The sequence below is a fragment of the Chlamydotis macqueenii genome, chromosome 4 (genome assembly GCF_036417535.1).
Source record: "Chlamydotis macqueenii isolate bChlMac1 chromosome 4, bChlMac1.mat, whole genome shotgun sequence".
Lineage (NCBI taxonomy): Eukaryota > Metazoa > Chordata > Aves > Otidiformes > Otididae > Chlamydotis > Chlamydotis macqueenii.
In genome coordinates, this window is record NC_141559.1 from 77,565,238 (window position 1) to 77,588,443 (window position 23,206).

Below are 23,206 nucleotides of genomic sequence, written 5' to 3' on the forward strand. Positions count from 1 at the left end.
AGGTGGTTATAACATGACCCATCTCAGCATTTGTTTAACATTTAAAGGGACATTATTGAAAAAAAAACTTTCTAGAGAGCACTGTGATAGCAAAATATTGTGGTTTGGATTCCTGGTTGTCTTTCTGGACCCTTTGCTAGTCTAAAAGACCAATTTTTGTCTAAAAGGCATTGCTTTCTTTCTTTTCTCTATCTTCTCACCTGTTGTTTTCACAAGCAAGAAAATGGCATTGCCCTCTAAGTTTGCTTAATTCATTCATATATATGAATGAAAATACAGCTATGAGTATGTAAGAATCCATAAAGTTGATACAAAGCAGAGACAAAAAGCAATACTCTGTGGACCAGATCAATCAAAATAAAGCTTATAAATCTCATAAAGCTACTCACTGAGATGTGTCCTATATTTAAAAATTCTGAGACTTTAGAACTCTCACTTGAAATGCCCAGTAAATAAGTGTTATTAAATTCACTTTTATAGAGCACTCACTTACAACATGTCTTGTCATAACATCTTTGGTGGTGGGAAAAAAAGGAAAGATGTGTTACAACCATATGAAGTCCAAGAAGAAAGTTTAATACAGGGTTGCTACAAGGTTATGGTTCAGACTTTGGCTGATACTTAGTGTAAGGCTCCTAACAGCATCCCAATGACAAACTTAACTCATTTCACTTACAATACACTTAAGCTTTTAAACCAAAAAGACAGGCATCATGTCAGAATTTATAAAGGAGCTGATTATGCTCCTTAGTCTTAATTAGGTCTATGCTCAAACTAGCACTGAGACTTGGAGCCTTGAATATAGCTTGAGAGTGCTTCCTTCTGTATCTATAATAATAATTAAATAGCTTTGCTTTGATGAAATGTTTTCATTCTCCTTCAAGATTTTTAATGAACTCTATAAAGCTGAAACTGAATCAGAACTCTTTTGGGAAGCACTTTGGGGACAGCAGCCTTGATGAAGTTAAAAGCCAGAGGTTCCTCCTATGCAGCCTGTGGCTCTGTGACACTCATTCCCCTAAAATTTTCATCAAGGGAAATTAGCAACCCCTGGTTACTTTAAGTGTAAAAAATGACAATCAAAACTCCTTGTTTGCTTTTTTTTCCCCACCAAAAGAAGCAACAACAAACCTGTGACAGTAAATTGATAACCTTCCCAGATTTCTTCGTTTAAAAGAGTGAAAAGCCACTACCATTTTCCACACATCAGCTGTCCCGGTGGCAGCCCCTGCCGCATGGCCGCCTCTGTGGGGAGGCCGGGGCTTGCGTCGCAGCGCAGGTGGCTGGTCCCATTGCCTACGCGTGGGGAAGGGAGGGGGAAATCTCTCAGAGAGGATCCCCTGTGTGGGCACCCTCTCCAGTTTGGTAGTGAGAAACCAGAAAAACCCCTTTTTTGGGGGTTTGTGAGGGTCAAAATCTGCTGTCCTCAGGCCCCGCCGGTCGGGGAGGGGGCGCCGCCACCCCTCACCGCAGGGCCCTGTGCTGCCTTGGACGGGAGGAACATGGCAGAAGGAGGCCTGTAGGCCTCACCCCGGGCTGGCAAGGCCCTCCAGCCCCTTGGCCTCATGGCCATCCAGGTCTTCTGCAATGTCTGCTTCTGTGAGCCCCGCAAGCCCACCCCGCGGTTCAGCCTGACAAGCTGCGGCCATGTTATCTGTGAGACCTGCCTCCAGAAAGGTAATGGCTGCTGCAGGCACGGGAGGCTGGGCCCTCTGCTTCAGTGGGTCAGGCAGTGCTGGTGTGAACACATTTACCGTAACCGTTAGCATTTCTGACTCACTGTGGAAAAAAAGAAAGGCCTGAGCACTTCTTCTTGTCAATTGTTATTGGTAAACACAGCAATTCTTGCTATTGATTTCCTTTAAATAGTAAAGCCCACCTGTGTCTGCCTCCAGATGAATCTGGCTGCAGCAGGGTGGCTTTGACAACAAGCCTTAGACACAGAAAACTGGAGGCTTTATTAAAAATTGAGTCTGGATGCTTATGATCCATGATTCTATTGTAGAAAAAATAAGATGGCATTCTGTTCTGTCTAATTGTGGAAAGGGCATGCTTTTTCATTAGTGAAAGAGCAATTTGCAAAACATATGATTTGTTTAGGGCAGATTTTGCTAATAGTCTTAAGACATTTTAAATCATAGTATTGTCACTGAAACACCAGAAAATTTTCAGGAGCATTAGAAAGATTGGAGGTGATGTTTTGAAGCTCTTGTGTGTTGTATGCAGTTCCTGAGTCATACTGTGGGACTCCTGTGATGTGCTTAGATGAAGATCTGTGAAAAAGATAGTGGATTAAGGAAGTTGCTTTTCAAAAGAAAAAAATAACAGACAAATGTCAATGTTTTCCCTTTGAGGTCATGCTAAATGACCTAGTTTTTTTTTTAAGGGCACACAGAATAAATGGTTGATCTGTATTTTAGAATTAAAAACTTTTTACTAAAAGTTTTTACAGGGTTGCTATTGAAGAGAGAGGATCACAAAATGCAACCTCTAAATACAACTTGCAGGCTCCTAGGATCTGAACAACAGCTTTCCTTTCTACTCTTAATATTGCTTGGCAGAAAAAAATACCTAAGACATTGTATTTTTTTGTTGCTGTGAGTTCAATAATAAGGAAAATATCAGGTTTAAAATGTCTTTACTCTTTAAAGATGTTTATAAACATTGAACCTTAGAATCCTTAGAAAGGAAGCAGCTAGTAAAATTATCAATTATAAATACTCTAGTGCATTTATGAGGAATATTTGCTAATAGGTTTGCAAATAATCAAATAGATATTTTGAAAAAATGATTAAGTTTTAAAAAGTGATTTGATGATTTTTTTTTTCTGGAAAAAACAACGAAATAAAAATATTAATTCTTTGAAGTTAAGGTTTCATGTATTTAATCAGGAGAGCTAGACTGGGCCACAATCCAGAAAGTTGTATATCTGGTTGACTCTCATTAGTGCACTTAAACATACATTTAATGAAACCAGGCAAGTAGTCCTATTTAAATCAACAACTAAAAGTCACCTGCATTCAGTGACAATAATGATATTCATAAAATCATTCACATGAATGCTTATTTGCAGGACTAGGCCTGATGACATTCACACACATTTTCCCTGTGCAACTGTGTGTAATGTTAATAGAATCAAATTCTTTATTCACATTTATTTGCATTTTTTATATAACTTTCACATTCCTTCCACAAGCTCCAAACAAAGCTTTAGACATCAAATTCTGTTAAGAATGTATTCAGTATCTATTCAGTTTGATGTATATTTTAAATGTGTCTTTATGTTACAGGCAAAGAAGATGAATGTTTAATCTGTAGAACTCCTTGTCGTACATTATTTCTTTCAAAACAGGTAAATGAAGCTTTAGTATTGTATTACATTAATCTGTAGTTCAGTTAGCAGCTAGGTTATTTACATTACAAAATACTTCACTTTTTTTTTGCCAGCCGTGGCATGAATATTTACTGATGATAGGTTAGGTTGCTAGACTTAGATACTTACACACTATACAGCTTCTAGTTTTATTAATTTCTTCAAATAAAAGCCTATGGAGACTTTTTAGGTTTTCAGGTTCTGCTGGACTGTAAATCACTCCAGCCTTTTTAAGAAATATGACTGAATACTGTGTAACATCAATGACTACTTTCAAAATGTGGAAAAATGTTTATTGACTTTGGCGTTTGTACATCAGAGAAGGTGGACTGTAATGAATTATTTCATGTAATAGACTGAATTGAAAATCTGCATTATGGCACATCAGTGTTTTAAGTGCATAGGTTTTTTTTCCCCTGTTTTATCTTAAGCTTGACTATTTTCCTTATGGCCATGTGATTAAGAGACAATCTGAAATATTGTTGGGAATTCTTGTTATTCACTAGAGAATGAATAGCTTTTAATTCCCTTTCTTGAGAAATCATTAGAAAGATTTAATTTTCCCATTTCTCCCAGGAACCATCTTCTCCTTAGCTGATTTCATAAATAGGTTTTGAAAACATTTATATTTTCCTGGGCTGATGCCTACATAAGAGACAAGCCTACCTTACAGTGGTAGAAGAAAAATACTAAGACCATTCAATACAGCTAACACATAAAGTCCTACAAAGCTATAAGGCAATCATGTATATGAAATAGAGGATGTTAGAGGCTTAGTCTTGAAGAGGGGACCTTGAAGGAGAGCATGATTTCTCTACATATGTTTAAAACTGAGCTGGTGTATATCTAAATACAGAAATCTCTACCTCTACATATCATATAAAATCAAGTAAAAAGCTGTTACACTGTATTTCATATTTGTAGACATGGAATCTTGCACAACTGAAACAGGGTGATGAAGACAATGCTACCAAAAATAAAGAATTACAGCAGAACAACAGAATGCAAACATAATGCAAAGGAACAATGCACACAGTAATCAAATGGAAAAAAAAAAGCCAAAGTACCCCTCATAAAACTTCTAAAGGAGGTATTTTAATAAACTTTCAATATCAGCCAACCCTGGCTGCAAGTTTTGTTATTATTTCAGTCACAGAACAATTTAGGTTGTTGGGGACCTCTGGAGGTCATCTTGTCCAACACCTTGCTCAAAACAAAGCTAATTTTGAAGTTAGATCAGTCCTAAATGGCAACATTGCAGCAGAAGTTGGTAAGTTGCTTCCAAAATACTGAAGAAATTTTCAAATGCAATGATGGAGATACTCACAAAAATATTAGATGTTTCATTAGAACTTGCCACTGCTCTGAAGGGCTGGAAGGAAGCAAATTACCATATTCTTTAAAAAAGGCATTAATGATGATTGCTTAGCCTTGATTAAGAACAGATAAAATGATTGGAATGATAATTAAAGATGCATATAAAAAAGTCATAGCTCTGTAATTCAGGAACCCGCGTGGAAATATACCTGGTAACCTTTATGAACTTGATGCTATGGAAGAATTTCCAATGAGTAGGAGGTCCTATAAATGTGCTAAAACTGCTCATTAAATTGTATATTGGGACAATCAACCTCTACACATTAAATATTCTCATCTTTACAGTCATGCATGCTTGTCACTTTTATGTCTTCTTTCTGTGTCTCATGATCCCCACTTGCTTTTTCCCAGAGGATGTTATGATAAATCAGAATCTTGCTGTTCATTATTTCAGAATATCATATTAACATCTGCTACTCCTCCATGCAACAGATGAAATATAAACAGTGTTCTACAAATCTTTATTTTAAAGATTTTTTTATATCAGCTGGTTGGTTTTTGTTCTTTTCAGATCTGACAGGTACTTAAACCAAGGTCATTGCTTTGTGAGGACCCTAAATAGATTTACAGAGCTTGCCTCCTATGAATACATTTTAAAGATGCCAAATGTATTTTTATGAATACATTATTTTTTCTAGATGAAATTTTATTGTCTTGTTTGTATTTTCTACGCTTAAATACAATAGATGGGTTAGACTGTGCTGTCTCTCTGTCTGCTTTTCTCCTTCTCAGCCTGCCAGTTCACCTTGTAGAAATTTTTGAATCCTTTGGCTAACGTCAACCAAATTCAAAACAGCAGAGGAAGTCTCAAATACAATTAATTTCCTCCTGTGAGTTCTATAAAAATTAGTAGCTGGGGAAAGCAAGGAAAAGCAGTTTAGTTCCCCTGGTGAGAGAAATGCGAATGTAGCTCATCAATAATCAGCAGTGCATTTGGCAGCCACATGCACAGTTCCACAGTAACCACACTGCACGCTGTCTTTTCTCGGATGAACTGCTGTACAGGACATTGAAGTAGCTGATGTCAGAATATGGGGAAAAAATAAAATCCGTTGCAAGTCCAGGTTATTATTTTAGCTCCTCATGTAATTATTTTTCATACATATTAGACTCAATCCCCTCTTATTATTAAAAATATATAAGCACACTGAAAATAGGTCTGGCAAATACAGCTGTTACTTAGTCTTGGATATTTGACTTTATACTTGTGTGATAGTATTTTTGGAGTAGGTAAAAATATTTTATCTCTATATGTTTGTGCATTTCCAAATGAAGCAGACCCTAGTTCTTTTGGATTTCAATACAAAATTTTTCATTTAAGTGACAGCACTTAACTCATTTTCTTAGTAGCCTAGAAAACTGCTACTTCGTTCACAGGTGGCCTACTTTCTATTTCTTTCAATAATTCACCTTTCTTTACTTTTTACATTTCTTAAACTTTTTGAGATTCTTTAACACATCTGGGTTTAATTTACATTTTACCTGCAACAGTTTCTGTTCTTTGATTGGATTTTGAAAGTTAGTTCCTTACCTGAAGGATGCCTTTTTTTCTGGGACAGTCATCTTTTATCATCTAAGTATGTTGGGGTTTTTTTTTGCTTTTTTATTCAACTTCTTGCTAGTCATAAAACTACTTTCTATTATACAATCAGAATATATCAAAGAGAACCTTCCAATTTACAGTTTACAGGTAGATTTTTTTTTTTGCTAGATTCCTCATTTTTGAAAGCTGTTTACTGTTACAGTAAAAGATAACTGAAATGTGATTGCTGTTAGTTCTTTGTAATATAAATATTTTAACCTAGTACTGTAACTAGTGTAACCATTTCGGAATCCTATTTTGTTTGTTTATGAATATATTAGGAATACATGTATTCTGGAGTAAAGTAACACTTAACTAAGCTGTCTACATTGTTTTGTAGATTTGCATAGAAGTCCAAATGTCACTATCATTCTGAAATTCACTTTATATTTTCATTCTCACCATAAATAATAAACGCATCTTTATTACAATGATAGGTTAGGTACAGAGCACTTACTCAGCATTTTCTAAAAACACAGATGGCCATCTGTGAGGCTGCACCATGATCCCTGATTAAAAATCTCAATCATAAAATACTTGAAAAATTTAGCTATCATTTTAGGGCTTTTTTTTTCTTAGCATTCTGCTGCCCAACAGGCAGCCAGGAGGCAGGAGAGATAAAGGGGTCCCAGTCAGCACTGGAACTATTCTGAAAAAAGACTTTGAAACAAAACTGATTTTGTCATGCATCTTTGTGGCTGGGGATGGTGAGAACCAAAAAGCCTGGGAAGGGACTGCCAGAATCCTGGCTGTAAGTCTGAAGGCAGTGCCTTTTCCACAGGACCAAAACATCTTCCTTGAATGTCCTCCAGAAATTGTTATTGTCTGAGTTACAATACAAATGTGTGCAATATATTCAAACAAAAGCACAAAGCCTTTCAGATTGTTAATAAGAACATTAAATAAAACTGGGCTTGTTTTCAATTTCTGTATCATCCTACTCTTGATTTGTCCATTTTTTATTTATATACATCAATCAATTTAAACAACACTTCACAAAATGCTTTATTTATATAACTTGCAAACAAAAATGCTAATGTTGGTATACTTTCTTTTCTTGGTAGACAGATCCTGATATTCAATCACTGTTCATGGGAATAGATACATTGTGCAAGAAATATTCAAAAGAAATAACACAGGTGAATCTTCTTTAAACCTTTTTAACTCTATAAAATAATCAGCAGCTTCTATTGATTTTCATATAAATGGGGAAAATATGTGAGTGAATGCTTGAAAATGAATGTGTGCCTATTACTGTCTTTACTTCTTTAATTCCACAGATTCAAAGTTCTTAAGAAAGCATAAATTATTCATCACAGTCACTACTTATGTTTTCAAACTCTCTCTGAGGAGTACTAGCCTGGTTATTTTAATGATGTAAAATCACTTTCAATACCATACAATGAAAAATTAGATCTGCCAGAACCTTAAACATGCCCAGATAGTCTGCCCTAATTATAGCAATAAAAATTTACACAGTGAAAACCTGAGCTGGCTAAAGCCCTGAGCTGAATGCACTCTCTCGCTCTCTTTTTTTAAATCAAAATGAACAAGTTAAAAAAGATCCCTGATCCCAAAGGCTAGGCTTTATTAAAAATAAGAGCAATCTAATTCTTAAGAAGAAAAAAACCCAAACAAACTAGTCTACTTTTTTTTTTTTTTTCAGACAGATGCAATAAAAGATTTCAAGGTAGATTTCCTCCCTGCCTTCTGTAAACTCCAGGCAGAATGCCTTCCTTCAGGCTTAGTTTCCAGTCCAGAACTTTAGTAGCTGTTTTCTGTAGTATTAAAAATGCACTACATCTAAAGTAGCATAATTTCTGTATCTCTTCCACTTGGCTTTGTGAGCTTTGTGACTTGTTCTTGTGCTTGTGCCTCTTATTGAGCATTTCAGTGGCAGTTTCAACCACTCTAGGTTGAACTGTAGTAGTACAGTTCTCCCTGAACCCACCTGCAACGTTCACTGTGTATTTTCATCTCCCTTGGGCTGATACTTGTTTGGTCTTCTGGTGAGCTTCCTGACCTAGAGAAAAGTAACCCAGGGAAAATCATCTGCTTCCTTCTGTGGTGATTATGGATTCATATTTGCTCTACTCTGTGCTTCACAAACTTCTCCAAAGCTGAGCATGGTCCCTTTCCTCAGCACTCCTCCTCCTAAGATGCATAGGTGATACAAGGTAAACAAGAAGGCTTCCCCTGTCCTTTCACACACACTTTTTAACAGCATGTGCGATGATCAGCAGTTATTCTGTAAACTGAAAAAATCCAGGCAGCTATACCACCAATCTCAGGTGACTACGAACTTCTGTAATGTGTCAAAGAAAGGAAAAAAGAGGACGTGATCTCAAAAGACTAAGGCGAGTTTTCTGTAGCCTGAGGTAACCTATGGGAAACATATTGAAAGGTAATTAAGGCATTAAGATATCTTCAGAACTTCTACCAGCATAAAAAAACATAAGGGCAGCTTGTGCTGTGTTAGGGCAAAGGTTTATCTAATCTAATATCCAGTCACAACAGCAGGTGCTTAGGAAACCATATGAGAGCAAGGCTAACATGTAGTGATATGCCTTCAGAACAGCCTCCTAGCTTTCAGCAGTTTGTGGAACAAGGGATTTCTCAAGGTGGGCTTGGTGCCTTTGCATTCAAAATCTTTTGGTGGATATTTTTCCCCATGTAATTGTCAAGTTGTTTTCTGAATATTTAGCATCTATCACATATTATGGAAGGGAGGTCCACAGGCTGTACACTGTGTGATGATGATTTCCTCTTTCAAGTTTTAACCTGCTACCTGCTAGTTTCATTTGATACTATTGAATCCTATTCTACAGGAAAAAGCAACCGTTCCTGTGCACTCCATCTGTACTAATAATTAGTTTTAGACTGCTAACACATCCATTCTTCACCTGTCTTTTTTTTCAGCTGTGAAGACTCATATTCTATGTGGTCATTCTGAGGCTCTTGCATGCCTCTGATTAGTCTGAACTATTTCCAGACCTATTATATCCTTTCTGAGATGCTAAGTGGACTCAGGACATAGTAACATGCATTTTTTTTTTTTTTTTAAGTGGAATACTGATGGTTCCTTTTCTATTGCTTTTTAACCACTTCTAAGATCCAATTTGCTTTTTTTTTTTTTTTTGACTGATACTGAGCACAGAATTGACATTTTCACAGATTTCTCCTTTATAGACCCAAGATTGCATTTCTGAGTGGAGGCAGATCAGAGCCATTACTTTCTGAGTGGCTGTTTCTTCCCTCAGTTCTTCTCTGATCCTACACATTTTCTGGCAGTTTTCTTACACATAAGAAGAATAATTTATTAGTAAGTTACTGCCTATTGTAATTTGTTTCTCAAGCTCTTGTCTTGCCTACCTTGTACATTTTTAATTTTAACCTGTCATGGTTTATGATCCTCATCTGGACACAAGAAGTGCTTACACACCACCACACTGTGTATCTAACAATTATTTTTTAATTAACAGGATATTTTTACAAGGCAAGTTATAATTGCCAGTAAGATACATTACTTTTTATGTTGCCATTAATTTTATGTGTTTGCTTAGCACTAATGAATAAGAAACACTGCAGCTAAACTGGCTTTCCAATATCTTTACCTTGTTATTGAACATAGTATTAAAATACAAATTCAGTGACATAAATCTACCAACTCTAGGATGGGTCATACTAGATTAAGTAAACTTTATAAGGCTTTCCCTATCAGTAATAATAACTTAGAATGTTTTGTTGGAGAGGATCTAAAGAAGATATGATAAATACTTATTAAAATATAGAGAAATTTGAATAATGAGAAGTAGTTCTCCATAACTTTTTTCTGAAGCTACATAAACGTAATTAGGTAAAGCTTGATATAACTATATCTATTTTTAGATTTCAGAATTTCAAGAAAAACATCGTAAACATTTATTAGCATATCACAGACAAAAGGTAACTTTAACTGTGATTTTCTTATTTTTTGTTACTTATGTTTGCTTTGTTATTTTGGTTTATTTTTAGAAAATATATTAAACTTTTATTGGAACTTATTGGACTTATTAATTATTGTTACTATTACTTAATAAAACAGATTTTAATTGTGGGCTGACCAAGATTAAATGGAGAGTTAAAGGACAGGGAGAGAAGAAACCAATTCATTGTATGGAGGAGGAAGCGGGAGAGATAGAGAGAGATTGGTACTCAGATCATAAACCTAAAACAAAGGAAGAATAGGGCTGGCAAACCAAACGAGAAGCTTGAGTAATAGAGAACAGGATTAAGGACTAGTACCCTGAATTAGGGATAGCTCGATGGGAAGAGGAATAGGATTAATTATTCTGTGGAGAACAGGTACTGAATTTGTGACTCCTCTGTAGATTGGAAAGAAAATTTATTTTTCATTTCTCAGCTACTTCTAAATATTTGATAAAAGAATTGGCTGTTTCATACATTTCTAAGGTTGTGACCAGATATATTACTTAAAGCTACTTGGGAATACTGGTGAATCAACCCATCAGTAGGTGCCCTATGTATGAAATGACAGAGGGAAACTCATGTAGGTGGCCAGCTGGCCATTTTGTGTGTAAAGGGAGCATCTCATATGGTTCTCCTGTATAGAATAGCTTGGAAACTTAAGTGCTTTGTGGCCCTTTCTCCCTGGTTTTCCATGGCTGCATTTTGTGATCAGTCCTAGTGTACCCTGGAGTGGGTAGTTCTTTCAAGGTCCTGTCCTTCTGCTTTCACAGCCAGGCCATGGGGGAATCCTGATTTTATGCCCCCTTCTAATCTATTGTACTGACTCTGAACGGTTAAACTGAACCATGTAGACAAAGTAAAATAAAATGCTTGATATAATTTTGCATAAATAGAAATGTTATCTCCAAAGAATCTGTGCAGAGTTTCAATACTTTTTGATGGTAAGTTTCTAAGTTATTTACTGTTGAGGTATTTATTTAGCAGTGGTTGTAAGGTACTCAAGGATGCTGCTTGACCTAGGGAGGGTGTTTAGGTGACAGTACAGAAATAGCTGAAGATTTAGTTGGTTGCTATTTCAATGGCACACTGTTTAGAGTGTTTTTGTTGTAGTTTTGTCCATTCTGTGTAGTTAAAATTCTGTTAGTATTTTAAACTTGATTGGATTGGATCTGGGTTAGAAGACACTGGTTGTCTTAAACACCCTGTGTGCACCTACGGCCAGCACTGGTGAGGCTGAGGTGAGCAAGGAAGAGAAGAGTTTCCCTGTGCAATGATATACCTGTTTCCATCCTGTGAGTTTCAGTTAGCAATGCTCCCTCTTTCAGGGCTACTGGGCGAGAGTGAAGGAGCTGGGGAAGGCTAGATCACAGCTGACAGAGGCACACAGGATGAAAGAGTGGGAGTAAATGTTCACACTCAGGGTTATAATCTCAGTCTGAGTCTTCCCGCTGCTAGTTCTGAGATGAAAGTGAGTGGGAAAAGAATGGAGTAAGAATGGTTTACAGTGCAAACTGTTTGGCAAATGGCAATGACCCCAGGGAGGTGAGGAAGCACAAAACTACCCTTTGACACAAGTGTTTCTTCCTGCCACTCCCCACTCTGCAGGTCTTGGCCTTTGGGAAAGGCAGAGTACTGCATAAGGAAATGCACAACTGGGTTCTCATGCTTGACTGTCTTGTTTGTGGTCCTCTTCCTTATTTTTAGCATGCCATCCTTGTCACTGTCAACCAACAGCTCTCGTGACCTTGATAAAAGCTTCTCTGTTACTGTTTCTGTGAGTTGTACGGATACTGCGGTGCAGATGGTGGTGTGTGGTGTGGGCACTCAGTGTCAATATTCCTGGCAAGTTTAGACCCTGTGTTGTGCTAGGACTGAAAGATACCAAAAACCAAATAGTTATTCACCTTTTTTGAGGCATTTTGGCCTTAAAATGATCCGGTCCTATAGAGTGACAGGGTAAAGTACGTTGTTTCTGACATCTGTACTGATAACTTTCTTAATCAAACCTAGCTCTCATTAGGAAAAAGAAAAAAGCTGAGTAAAAAAAATTCAGACCTTTTGTTAATTAGATTTTATCTTTAATCTGTTATGCAGAGTTTCACATCTGCAAAAAGAACATAATATCTTCCACAAACAGTATGATTTTATAAAGGTATATCAGGTAATGTTATTAAAGAATTCAAAAGATATTGTGAGGAGAAGCATGAAAAGTTAACAAGAAAACTCATAATTTGTCTTCAAATAAAAATATGAATGGTGTGAAGTCATGAAGGACTAAGGTCGCAAAATGGAAATTAAGGATAAAACACAGATGTAGTGTTGAGGCTATTGAATATTTTTTTTACATCCTTCATAAAATGTAATGTATGATCATCTAATGAAGGACTGTAAAAATTACACATATTAGGGAACTGACCTGATGATCTTAACTTTAATGTTCTTCAATTTTTGCAGTCTCATAACATTCTTTAATGGAGATATTTTTGATTGTGTCTATAACATAACAGGAAATAGTCTTCACATAAGCCTATTACAAATAGCTACTGCAAAGAACTGAATAAATTTCGAGTCTGAAATGACAAATATGGGAACATGATATTTGGTATTTTGTACAGTTATTGGTATATTTTCCAGACAGTTCCATATTAAGTGCAACATAACTTTTCTATCAGATAGGGAAAAGAGGAAGAAAAATAAAAGCCAACTATTTTTAAGCACTTTTCTTAGTATTCATTTATCAGCTATTACCAGCACACTTAACAAAAGGTAATCAAACTAGTTCTGTAACTGCCAAAAAGAAGCATAACTTTTTCAAACTGACTGTTTAATGGATCCATATAACAGCTATAGTCTCATCCCAATAAATCCAGAATAGAAATGATATCTAAGATTAAAACCAATAGAAAACAGCCTTTCAGCACTTTATAATACTAGTTGTATGAAAATGAAGTTGTATATCACACAAATAGATTTTGTTTAAATCTATTATTATCTCACAGATGGCAAAGTTGGAAGAATCTCTCAAGAAAGTAACACAACAAATACATCAGAAACAATGGTAAGAGGTTTAATGCAGCAAAAGTAAATGAGAAATAATGTTTCTAATCAGACAACAGTAAGTTTAACTGATAAAACAATAAAAAGTCATACTTTGTTTGCCTTTCTCATATATTGTGTTGTATAAATAGAAGAAGGATGTTTTTGCAGAAATAAATGAACAGTGATTTCTGTCATCAGGTCCATTTTCTTCACATTAATAGCCAGTCAGAAAGGAATCATTTTATTTTTAAATTCAAGTCAGTAGTTACTCTAAAAATTATTTTTAGCAGTCTCTATCATTTAGATGTTCAGTTTTAAAATTTTTATTTGCATTTACATTAACCTGTTTGTGTTTTTTCCAAAGGACTTTCCAGCATCAACCTGGAAAATACTATATCTAGCCCATTTGCAAAATTAGCAGAGTTTTGTAATATGGTAATATTACTAAATACAAATACTCTATTTCTAGTAAAAATCAACTTCTTGACTCATCTTAAATTAGTCTTTTTTCACAAGTGTGTCAGAGAGATAGCCAAGAAAAAGCTCATTGTTATCCCCCTGCTCGTTAAATGGTACACCTTAATCTTTTCATATTATTATTTCTGACTTAAAGCCCAAGTTCTTATTGATCCCTAAGTGCACTCTGTGCTATTACTTTCCATTTCATTAAATTTTATTTCCAATATTGGTTTGAAAATACCACATTTTAACATCATTATGTAGCTCTCCTCAGTATTGATGTAACTGTCTAACTTCAGAACTTTCTGTCTTCAGATTTCACAAATTGTGGACTATCCTTGAGTCATCAGGGAGCATATTAAACAAACAGGATCAATTGCAAAACTAATCTGAAGGGGACATAATTAATAAGATTTCTGCACTCTCTTCACTCTTTTTTTTTGCTGCCCTATCCCTTTTAACATTATTTATGCTACACTTACCTGAATTAATGGCTCTTATCTCTGCTTTAAAGTCCCCATTGCGTATACAACCCTCTAATGTTTAAATTGAATTAATGCAGAACAAACATACTATCTTAGTACTGTGTAAAAAATTCTGCTTACTAAAACGTGAAACTAAACAAAACAAAAAGTTATCAAGTTGATCTACTGTGATCCACCTATGGCAAATTTTCCTTATAACATTTGTTTCTGTGTCCTATTTTATCCTTCCCATTTTCTAAGATTCCAAAAACTACTGGGAAAAAAAAAAAAAACCAAAACAAAACTAATAGACTTGGTCTGCTTTTCCCTTCTAGTGAATAAGGGCATTAAGAGTACTTAGTGTATAGTTACAATGTACTTCTCCCTATAGATCCATCTTCTGGAAAGAAGCCCTTCATAAATGTCACTTTATGAATACCAGTGATCAAGGATGCTGGAATCTCCTTAATAAGCCAGTTCATGAAGCCAGCAATTTAATTGCAAGATTTTATTTATCTTTATTCCTTGTCTGTGTTTTTTCAGTATAGACTTTCTTTTGACTCTGACATGCACATAATACCGTATTATGCTCTCTTATGCTGCTTGGTGTAATATAACTGAAAGGAAAACAGTATAAAGGAAACTATGTTGTGGATTATAATAGTTTATATATTTTTATCCACTGCCTCCTTTTTCTTCTCTCCATCTCAAATAAATATCTTCTTGGTTACACCAAATACAGAGTTCTTACTGAGTTTCAGATTTTTCAGAGTTCTACCAAGAGAGTGTGACCTAGGGCTTCTCCTTGCATGCCCAGTAGACATATTCCTCCTATTTAGGGTTATTGGCAAAGGTATCAGTTTTGCATAGCTGTTGGTGAATGACATAAATATGACAACATTCCCTTTGATAACTAGATTTTTTAAAGTTCAGGAAATGTATACAGTGAAATGAAGATTTTTGGCTCAACTGTAGTTAATAACTGTATTTTAACATCTGTTGTTCCCTAAAGTACTTTGCTGTAATGTTATCCTAAATGGATATTTTGGGGCATGTAATGACTGATACAGACATTATAATATAGAAGAAGTTAATAGCTTGTCAAATAGATTGTTATTTTGCTTCATGGCAAATACTGTGATGTTAAAACTAGCTATTGGTGAATAAAATGCTTTTATTTCATGCTTTATTGACCAGCTAGACAAATGAACTAACCAAATCAACTTGCAAATTATATCTGTTGTTTCTTCTGTTTCTCCTTTAGTATGAAACCTCCTGAACAAACTGCACAACTACCATTTTCCAGTACAAATAGAAATCCACTTTCCAGTAAGAAGCATTGATTTAAGATAATAACTATGGGATACATATCACTAGATATAGCTATGTTCTAATGTTACATTTATTAATTATTTAGTCCCTTCAAGAAAACAGAATGGTTATTCTTCATATTCTCTTCATCCCAGTCATCCTTCCACTTCTGAAATGTAGGTACAAATCTGTTAAGTTTCCATTAAAATCTTAACAGTGACAACATACAGATATTTTATACGCAAAGCCTTTTTTTTTTCTATAGTGAGTTCAAAATAAGTATATTTTCTGATTTTGTGTTTTCTTTCTGCAAACTATGTCAAGTATGAAAGAACTGGGAAGAGTCTTATCTATCCAAGTGTACGTAATAACTACTTGTATAGATTGCCTTTTTACTCACTGGAAAAAATTCTGAGGCAGGATGCATCTTATTGTAAAGGCTCTCTGGATAGACAGCCTGATTACTTAGTGAGAAACTTTTCCCGCTGACTGCAGGGAAAAACTAAATGACTTGTGCAGACACTTATATGTACGTTGTAGTTCTCTAAATTTAGATGAGATGAACTCCAGAAGGCTCATTAAATTTTAAATAAAGTGAACATGCAGCTCAAGCTGAAGAATTTCTGTACCTGTGACTGTGACTTCATTTTATATAAAAAATAAAATTTCAGAATGCCCTTGTTATGGAGACAAGTGACAAATATAGAAATAGGCATATTTGTTCTAGCTTAAATACAAGAATACCAATGCTAATCTTAAAATAACTTTCCCTGTAAATGTCTAAACCAAAGCTCAGAATCAATTAGTAGTTTTTGTTACTGCTGGTGGGTTTTGGAACAAGTCCTAAATACTCATATGTGTTATGTGTTATGCTTTTCTGTTATTAGTCAAATTTAACATAAGAATATAATGGAATTTTAGTCATTATAATGAATGTGTTATTTTTATTACAATGTCATGCTTATTTTGACCTTTATTGTAAGAATGGAGTCAATGGAGATTGATCCTGTACCTTCACCAATGAGAAAAGTAAGTGTTTTTTTTTATATATATATGTATGTCTATGTACATATATATGCTTTTGATTTCTCTTACTCTGTTAATACTGCAAAAACCATGATCCCTTCCTCATTCAGAACACTTCTTTTATATGTGCTGATTTCAGCAATGCTTGATGCTTAGTAGAAGTCAGATGCTCCCCAGAAAGGAACCAAAAGGAAATAAATCACAGCATTGATATCTGGAATTATATTCTCTACATGCCATATCTGGGCTTTTAAACTTCTGATGCTAAATTAAATGGCAAATTATTGAAATTTCAGTATGTTTCTATTACAAAAATGTTGTAACTGTTTCAAAAACCAATATTGCTAATGCATGAAACAGAGTTGCAATTGAATTTAACTGCTAATCTATTAAGGAATGGAAATACATGTAAGATTTCCACCTTTACCAGGCCTCATGTAGATATCTGCAATGCAGATCTGTGCTAGCATCTCAGGTTTCCCTTTATGACCTGTGGATTGGTTATATCCATAAATACACCTATATACATAGGTATAACCTATGGATTAGTATGTGTGATTCATCTCATTCTAAAAAAACCCACAACTTATTGGTCTCATTCCTTGTTTCTCTTCCTTGACCATAAAGGGAATTTCAGGGGACCAGGCTGGATATAAATGCTGTCATTGCAGATTTTAAAGTTACAAGAGGTGAACCACTTGGCACTCTTAACTTCACATCACACTAATTTTCAAAACATTCCTGAAATTTCATTTATGATGGATAAAAGTTATTTTAAGCCACAAATCAAGCCAGTCATTACCTTTCACGCACAATTTTGTTTGCTGCTTGTCTGGATGATCTTTCTTCTTCCTATGCTCAGGGCCATAAATGTGTGTATAGGATATGTTAAGAAAAATCTAGGGTAGAAGTCAATGGTCTGAAAGCAATGTTAGAATCAGATACTTGAGTAGAGAATTGCAAGCTTTGAATGACCTCTCTAAGATGAGAATGAAGGCAGGAGCTTTTCACTGTATTAGTGTTGTGGTTAGGAGAGGTAACATCCAGAAATAGATGCTAGCTTAAGAATGGAATATCAGCAAAGAAAATGATGTAAGTGTCTGATATTTTTCTTATCTGAATATGACAGCAAAGACTTCTTGGAATAAAACTAAAATACATACAGTGTTTCACCCCCTGTAGATCTCTAAAAAATAGTGACTTAATTCTGAGCTTTTGCTTTTTAGTGCTTTGAACAAAACTGGCAGTGGAGAGTGCTAGAAATCTGTAGGCTTTATAGACCTCAAAGATGTAATGCTATTGCTTAAAATACCTTAATAATTAACTTTCTTATTACACTGTAATTAATACTTTGCCATTCGTTTAGCCTGAGACAACAACCGGTCCAACAAGATTGTCGTTAATAACTCCACCACAAGACGGACGTATGGGTGAGTGAAAATAAAGTTTGTAATTGGATAACATTTGTATACTTCAAGAGGATTGATAAATTAAAAGCCATACATTAGCAATTTACTGAGTAAACTTGAATTGTGTTGGGGCATAAGGAAAGATCATGTAGACATCAATCCAGCAGATGGGAAATGGTTAAAAATGAAGAATGAAATAAGTCTTCCTAATACTGACCTACTCCATTCTGTGAATAATTAGCTGTAACCAAAGTGATTGTTGCTGAGCAATCATAGTCAACAGTGGCAAAAAAAATACTGTAATGATGTGTATGGTTGAACAGAACAGGCATACTTGCAATGTGTGTTGGTTTTTTACCCTCTATTAACCTTGATAATTAGATTTGTTTATGGTTACCAGAGATTAACATTGTCCATAATGTCGTGTTAAAAATCCCATGAGGAAAAGGAGGGAAACTAAACAGAAGTTACAAAAGTATTTCATAATAAAAGCAAGGTAATTAAGTTGACATCAAGAATTTCTTCAGAAAGCTGATTTTTTTTTTTTTTTTCCCACTGTATCACTGTAATAGGGTATAAGACATTTTACCTGCCTGAACTTCCTTTCGTTACTGGGCTGTTGCAGACACTCTGATGTAAATGAGACATGAATAACAGCCTACTGAAATTAGCGCAATCTCCTTGAGTACTACTGTTTATTTATGAGGAGTTCCCCAGAATTCCTAATGCTCTGCAGGTCTACCATTCATGTGTCCCTTCCATTCTTGGTTTTACATTCAGCGTGTTTCTGTAACTGTCCATTCTCAGGCAGTATTTCACTTGGCTTCAGCAGTTAATAGGATACATCTCCAGCCACATAAGGAGTTTTTAGCACGCTTGTGTTTTTAAATGGTGTAAACATCCTGAAAGAGAGACAAATGCAACTCCAATGCAATTGTAATGAAGGAGGAAAATTTGGTTTTTCTATGTTATGTCTCCTATATATGTTCAGATCCTTCCTAAATGCATGTTTGTTTATAAATTTTGTCGATAACAAGTGCAAAAGTTGAGGTTAACTGTTTTTTATTATGTCTAAATAGAAATAGATATTTAGTTAGATAGTAAAATTATGTGTAGAACAGCTATGTGTTCAGCACATTTCAGAATCAACCCGTAAAGTTTGCAGTGGACAAAGCTGAATGAATCAAAGCATACTTGCAGAAGTAAGGGCAAGTAAAAATAATTATTTAATAGTGCACTAAAGAGAGCTTTCTTCTCAGAAATGGATGGAGTAAAAAAGAATAACTGAATAACTGGAGCACCTCAGCAGAGCTATCTTGATAGTCTAATAACAGTCTAATAAATGAGAGAAGATGAAAGAAGACAACGTATGTGTTTAACTTGAAAAAGATTTGCAGGAATGGTGCAATATGCTTTTCTCATAACAGCTATGTTCTACATGGGATTAATCTATTGAGACTAAAGACAATTTTTCACCTTTACCCTCTATTGGAGTACTGCTGAGGACTTTTGATAGCTTTCACTTTTGCTGGATCTTCTTCCAGCAAGAGGTACTGAAAGACAACTCATGCCTCAGCAAATGTCTGTGCTAAATTGTAAAAAGACATTCTTATTTTTTGGGACTATTTTAATCCTTTCTCAAGTGACATGGTGACCTTATTTTGTCAGTCAATTTCTTATCTTTCTTTGTCTCAAATAATTGTGCACGATTTTTAATTATTCAATAAACCAATCATTAATTTGTCCCAAAAAAATAGAATTAAAGTACTAATATTGTTTTCAAAGTTTTCTCTTAAGTTAAATGGGTAATTCATGTTGGTCCTGTTTTTGAAAATTTGATTCTTACAGGTAGTGTATCCTATAGAAGTTCTCAGTCATTTGGAATAATGTCAAGCCAAAATAGTAGAGCAGGATCTACAAGGTAATTAATAACCTTTTCAAGATGTTGCCATCCCCTATGAGAGACTGCAATTTCTCTTGTCTGGTCTGTATTAATCTGTATGTTTAAAGGTTGTATTCTCTGTTTGAAGAAATATTATTGTGCAGGCAACCTATCACCTATATGAATGTGTTTGTTGTTGTTGGAAGGTTTTATTTTGAAATCACTTTCTTCAAAAATGTGCAGAGATAATGTGAGTTCCTGTGGCTGTGGAAATCTACAGTTGTGGTACTTTTATACAAGGGTAGTAATTTTATAGTAAGAAAGTGCAACAACGTGTCTGCTGTATAATTCTTTTAAAAATCAGAGATGACAACACCATATCTACACAAGAGCTGAATAACCTGAACATCTTCATGCAGCATGTAGCAGGTGTTTAAGGTTTTTCATCTTAACATTGAAAATGTCTCAAACTGTGAGAATTATTATCATCAAGAAAAAACTTTAAGAGGTTCCAGAAAAAGTAAACTCTTGTTCTGTAATCATTAAGCCAAATATATCTTCCTAGCGCAAATTTAAAATATGTATAACAAGATTTTTCATTTTTCCATCTCTGAGTCTCATATAATTTGTTTTGTCCTGCTTTTTAAAATATGTCAAAATCCTAAAGAAGTAAATATCTAATAAGGAAAATGTAGAACACAACAGTTTATAGTAGTTTCTGTTAAAATATTAGCACTATGTATTTAAATGGTTTTGAAATCTCTTGTACTATGAAAGTAGCCTCAAATCGTATCCATTAATTAATTTCATTAACAGATCCACACCTATAAGACTGCCACATAGTGGATGTTCACTTACATCATCATCTGGATCACAAAGCAGTAGAAGGGAGTCATGGGCTACCTCTGATTTCAGAACACCTCCAATGTATGCATTTACATCACCTTCCCCACAGTCATCTGTAACAAGACATCCCATCACCATCTCTGGACTTCTGCAAAGACAACATTTAGGCAAGTATATTTTATAAAATAACAACATTTAACACTTGAATAATTTTCAACTTAACATATGCTTACTACTTATTTACTGAGAAGAGTAAATAAGAAATAAACTAAGTAACACAAAAATGATATCTCAAAATTTGAAGTAGGCTATTTGTGAAATATGAGAAATGTTGATGTTTATGATCAGTATTTTCCTTTAGCCTTAGAATATCTGCTGTGAAAATGTGTTCTTGCTTCACATTTTAACAGAGATTTAAATATGATAATGTCCATAACTGATTTCTAGAAAAAAAATGCCAGTTCTAAATAATGCAAAGCATATAATAATTTGGCAAAAACTCATCTTGCAACAAATCTCAAGTAAGGAGCAGAGAAAAGAAAAATATGAGTGGAGGAAGGGCAGTGAACTCAGTGGGAGTCATAGCAAGACTGAGATAGTCAACAAGAGTCCTTTAATAAAGCAGAACAGTTGAGTTGACGCATGAGAAAGAAGGAAAAAAAAGTCTATAATGAGAAGAATGAATGGGAGACAGTTCCTGTATGACTGAAGAGGTGTTGTAGAAAGTGGGTGACAGTGGGTGACATCTCACTATATCTGGCAGAGAAAAAACAAACATAAAAGGAAACTGCAGTATTCTGAGAGTAAGAAGTGAAGTATTAGTCACCTGGTTATTAGGAATTAGGGAATGTTAATGAAAATGAAGAAATTAATGAACTCATTCTGAAAATGAACAATGGATAGGGAATGAGCAGATAATGAGACAGATCATAGAATCATAGAGTCATAGAACAGCCCAGGCTGGAAAGTGCCTTGTAAGATCGTCTCATCTCATCATTAGTGGGAAAGAGAGCCTAGATGAGATTATCTAGCACCCTGACCAATCGGGTCTTGGAAACCTAATTCTTCATATTGCAGAGTTTGCGTCACAAGTGTTTTTTATTTACATTTAAATGATAATTCAGCTATAAAGCATTTTTTAGTCAATATTAATAAATATGACCTTTATATTCCAAGAGTAACAGATCTCAAGCAGTTTTGACGTTATGAAACTAAAATAAAGATATTTTAAGAAATTAACTCATACTCAAGTTATGACTGCTTGTGGAAGCTTACATCATCATTGTTTTCCTTCTGGAATTTCTGGAAAGTGATACAGCATGTGAAATAACGCATGAACTTGATAGAATCTGTAAATAATGTAGTAGAAATCAAAGTTTTAAAAAAAGCAGCTATATTGAACTTAAGTATTAGTTGTCTTTGACCTATATGTTTACAAGTTAATTACAGTAAACAGGCAGAGCAATGCTTTGGACATTCACTTGTGTAGAAGAAATTGGAATATAATATGGCAAAAATGCTTTTGCAGAAAGAGAAACTGTCCTGTTTCTGGCCAGGATAGAGTTAATATTTACCTGAGCTGGGTGGAGAACTGAAGCTGGTAGCCCCTATGGCTGGGATAGTTAACTAATTAGCTAACAGCTGGGGTTAATTTACCCAAATTAGCCAAAGGGCTATTCCATCCCATCTGACATCATGCTCAGTATATAAGTGAGGAGGGTGCTGAAGGGAGGCTCTCCTAGTTGGAAGAGACTGGATGTAGAGATCTGTTGTGAGCTATTGTACTGTATTTGTGTTCCATCACTCTATTGTTTTCTTGTCATTACTGTTAAATTTACTTTTTGTTTAATCTCAACCTGCGTGTTTGGTTTTTTTTTTGTTTGTCAAATCTCCTCCTATTCTCTCGGAGAGTGGGGGGAGTGAGAGAGAGACTGCGTAGTCTGGTCCCCGTTGGGGCTGAACTACGACAGAAACCTAATTATTTTATGTAAAAACAAAGGAGCATATTTAGATTCATAAAAGGAGCTGTACAAAAGCTCTCATCAAATTGTATGACTTTATTTTTAATTTTTGATAGTTTTCACTTTCTCTCTTCCTTGAATAAGTTCCTAAAAAATTTACATTAGTAAAGTTTTCCTTTACTTTTACTAATTTTTTTTCCCATTTGTACTTGTATTCTTATTCTAGGATCGACTAATTTTGGAGGACATTCAGCAGAAAGATAAGCAAACATCTGTGAATTGTTTTGGTCAATAAGCATCTGAAGAAGCCTGGCACAGTCTTTGGATATCAAAGTATTTGTAATTTCTATAAAATGTCATATTGGCATAAAACAGCTAACTATTCAGCATGAATAATGTGTTTAAAACATCACTGGTCTTGCTGATTAACACAGTAGTTTTAAATAGGAGTACAAAATCCTCTTGCTGTTTTTAGAAATTTTGGCTTAAAATGTATTGTATAAATAAA

At 34.8% G+C, this 23,206-nt stretch overlaps 1 protein-coding gene across 2 annotated transcripts; it reads left to right on the plus strand.

Annotated features, from left to right (window-relative positions):
• Window positions 1–1,565: 1,565 nt before the first annotated feature.
• RNF212 (ring finger protein 212) lies at window positions 1,566–22,962 on the plus strand. 2 transcript variants are annotated; one of them, XM_010130831.2, is made up of 12 exons: window positions 1,566–1,677; window positions 3,291–3,352; window positions 7,397–7,471; window positions 10,221–10,277; window positions 13,301–13,359; window positions 15,528–15,592; window positions 15,681–15,750; window positions 16,558–16,603; window positions 17,967–18,030; window positions 19,858–19,930; window positions 20,708–20,904; window positions 22,925–22,962. In XM_010130831.2, exons 1-12 carry the CDS (start codon window positions 1,566–1,568, stop codon window positions 22,960–22,962), a joined length of 918 nt encoding a protein of 305 aa, XP_010129133.2. The 2 variants fall into 2 exon arrangements, with proteins under 2 accessions (XP_010129133.2, XP_086603758.1); XM_086747632.1 differs by having other exon boundaries at window positions 20,708–20,899; window positions 22,923–22,962.
• Window positions 22,963–23,206: the final 244 nt, after the last annotated feature.

Bases quoted from the DNA above. Each gene is read 5' to 3' on its own strand.
- RNF212 (XM_010130831.2), top strand. From the start codon at position 1,566: ATGGCCATCCAGGTCTTCTGCAATGTCTGCTTCTGTGAGCCCCGCAAG. The intron at 10,278-13,300 runs GTAACTTTAACT...ATTATCTCACAG, and splicing joins TAGCATATCACAGACAAAAG to ATGGCAAAGTTGGAAGAATC. The intron at 16,604-17,966 runs GTAAGTGTTTTT...CCATTCGTTTAG, and splicing joins TACCTTCACCAATGAGAAAA to CCTGAGACAACAACCGGTCC.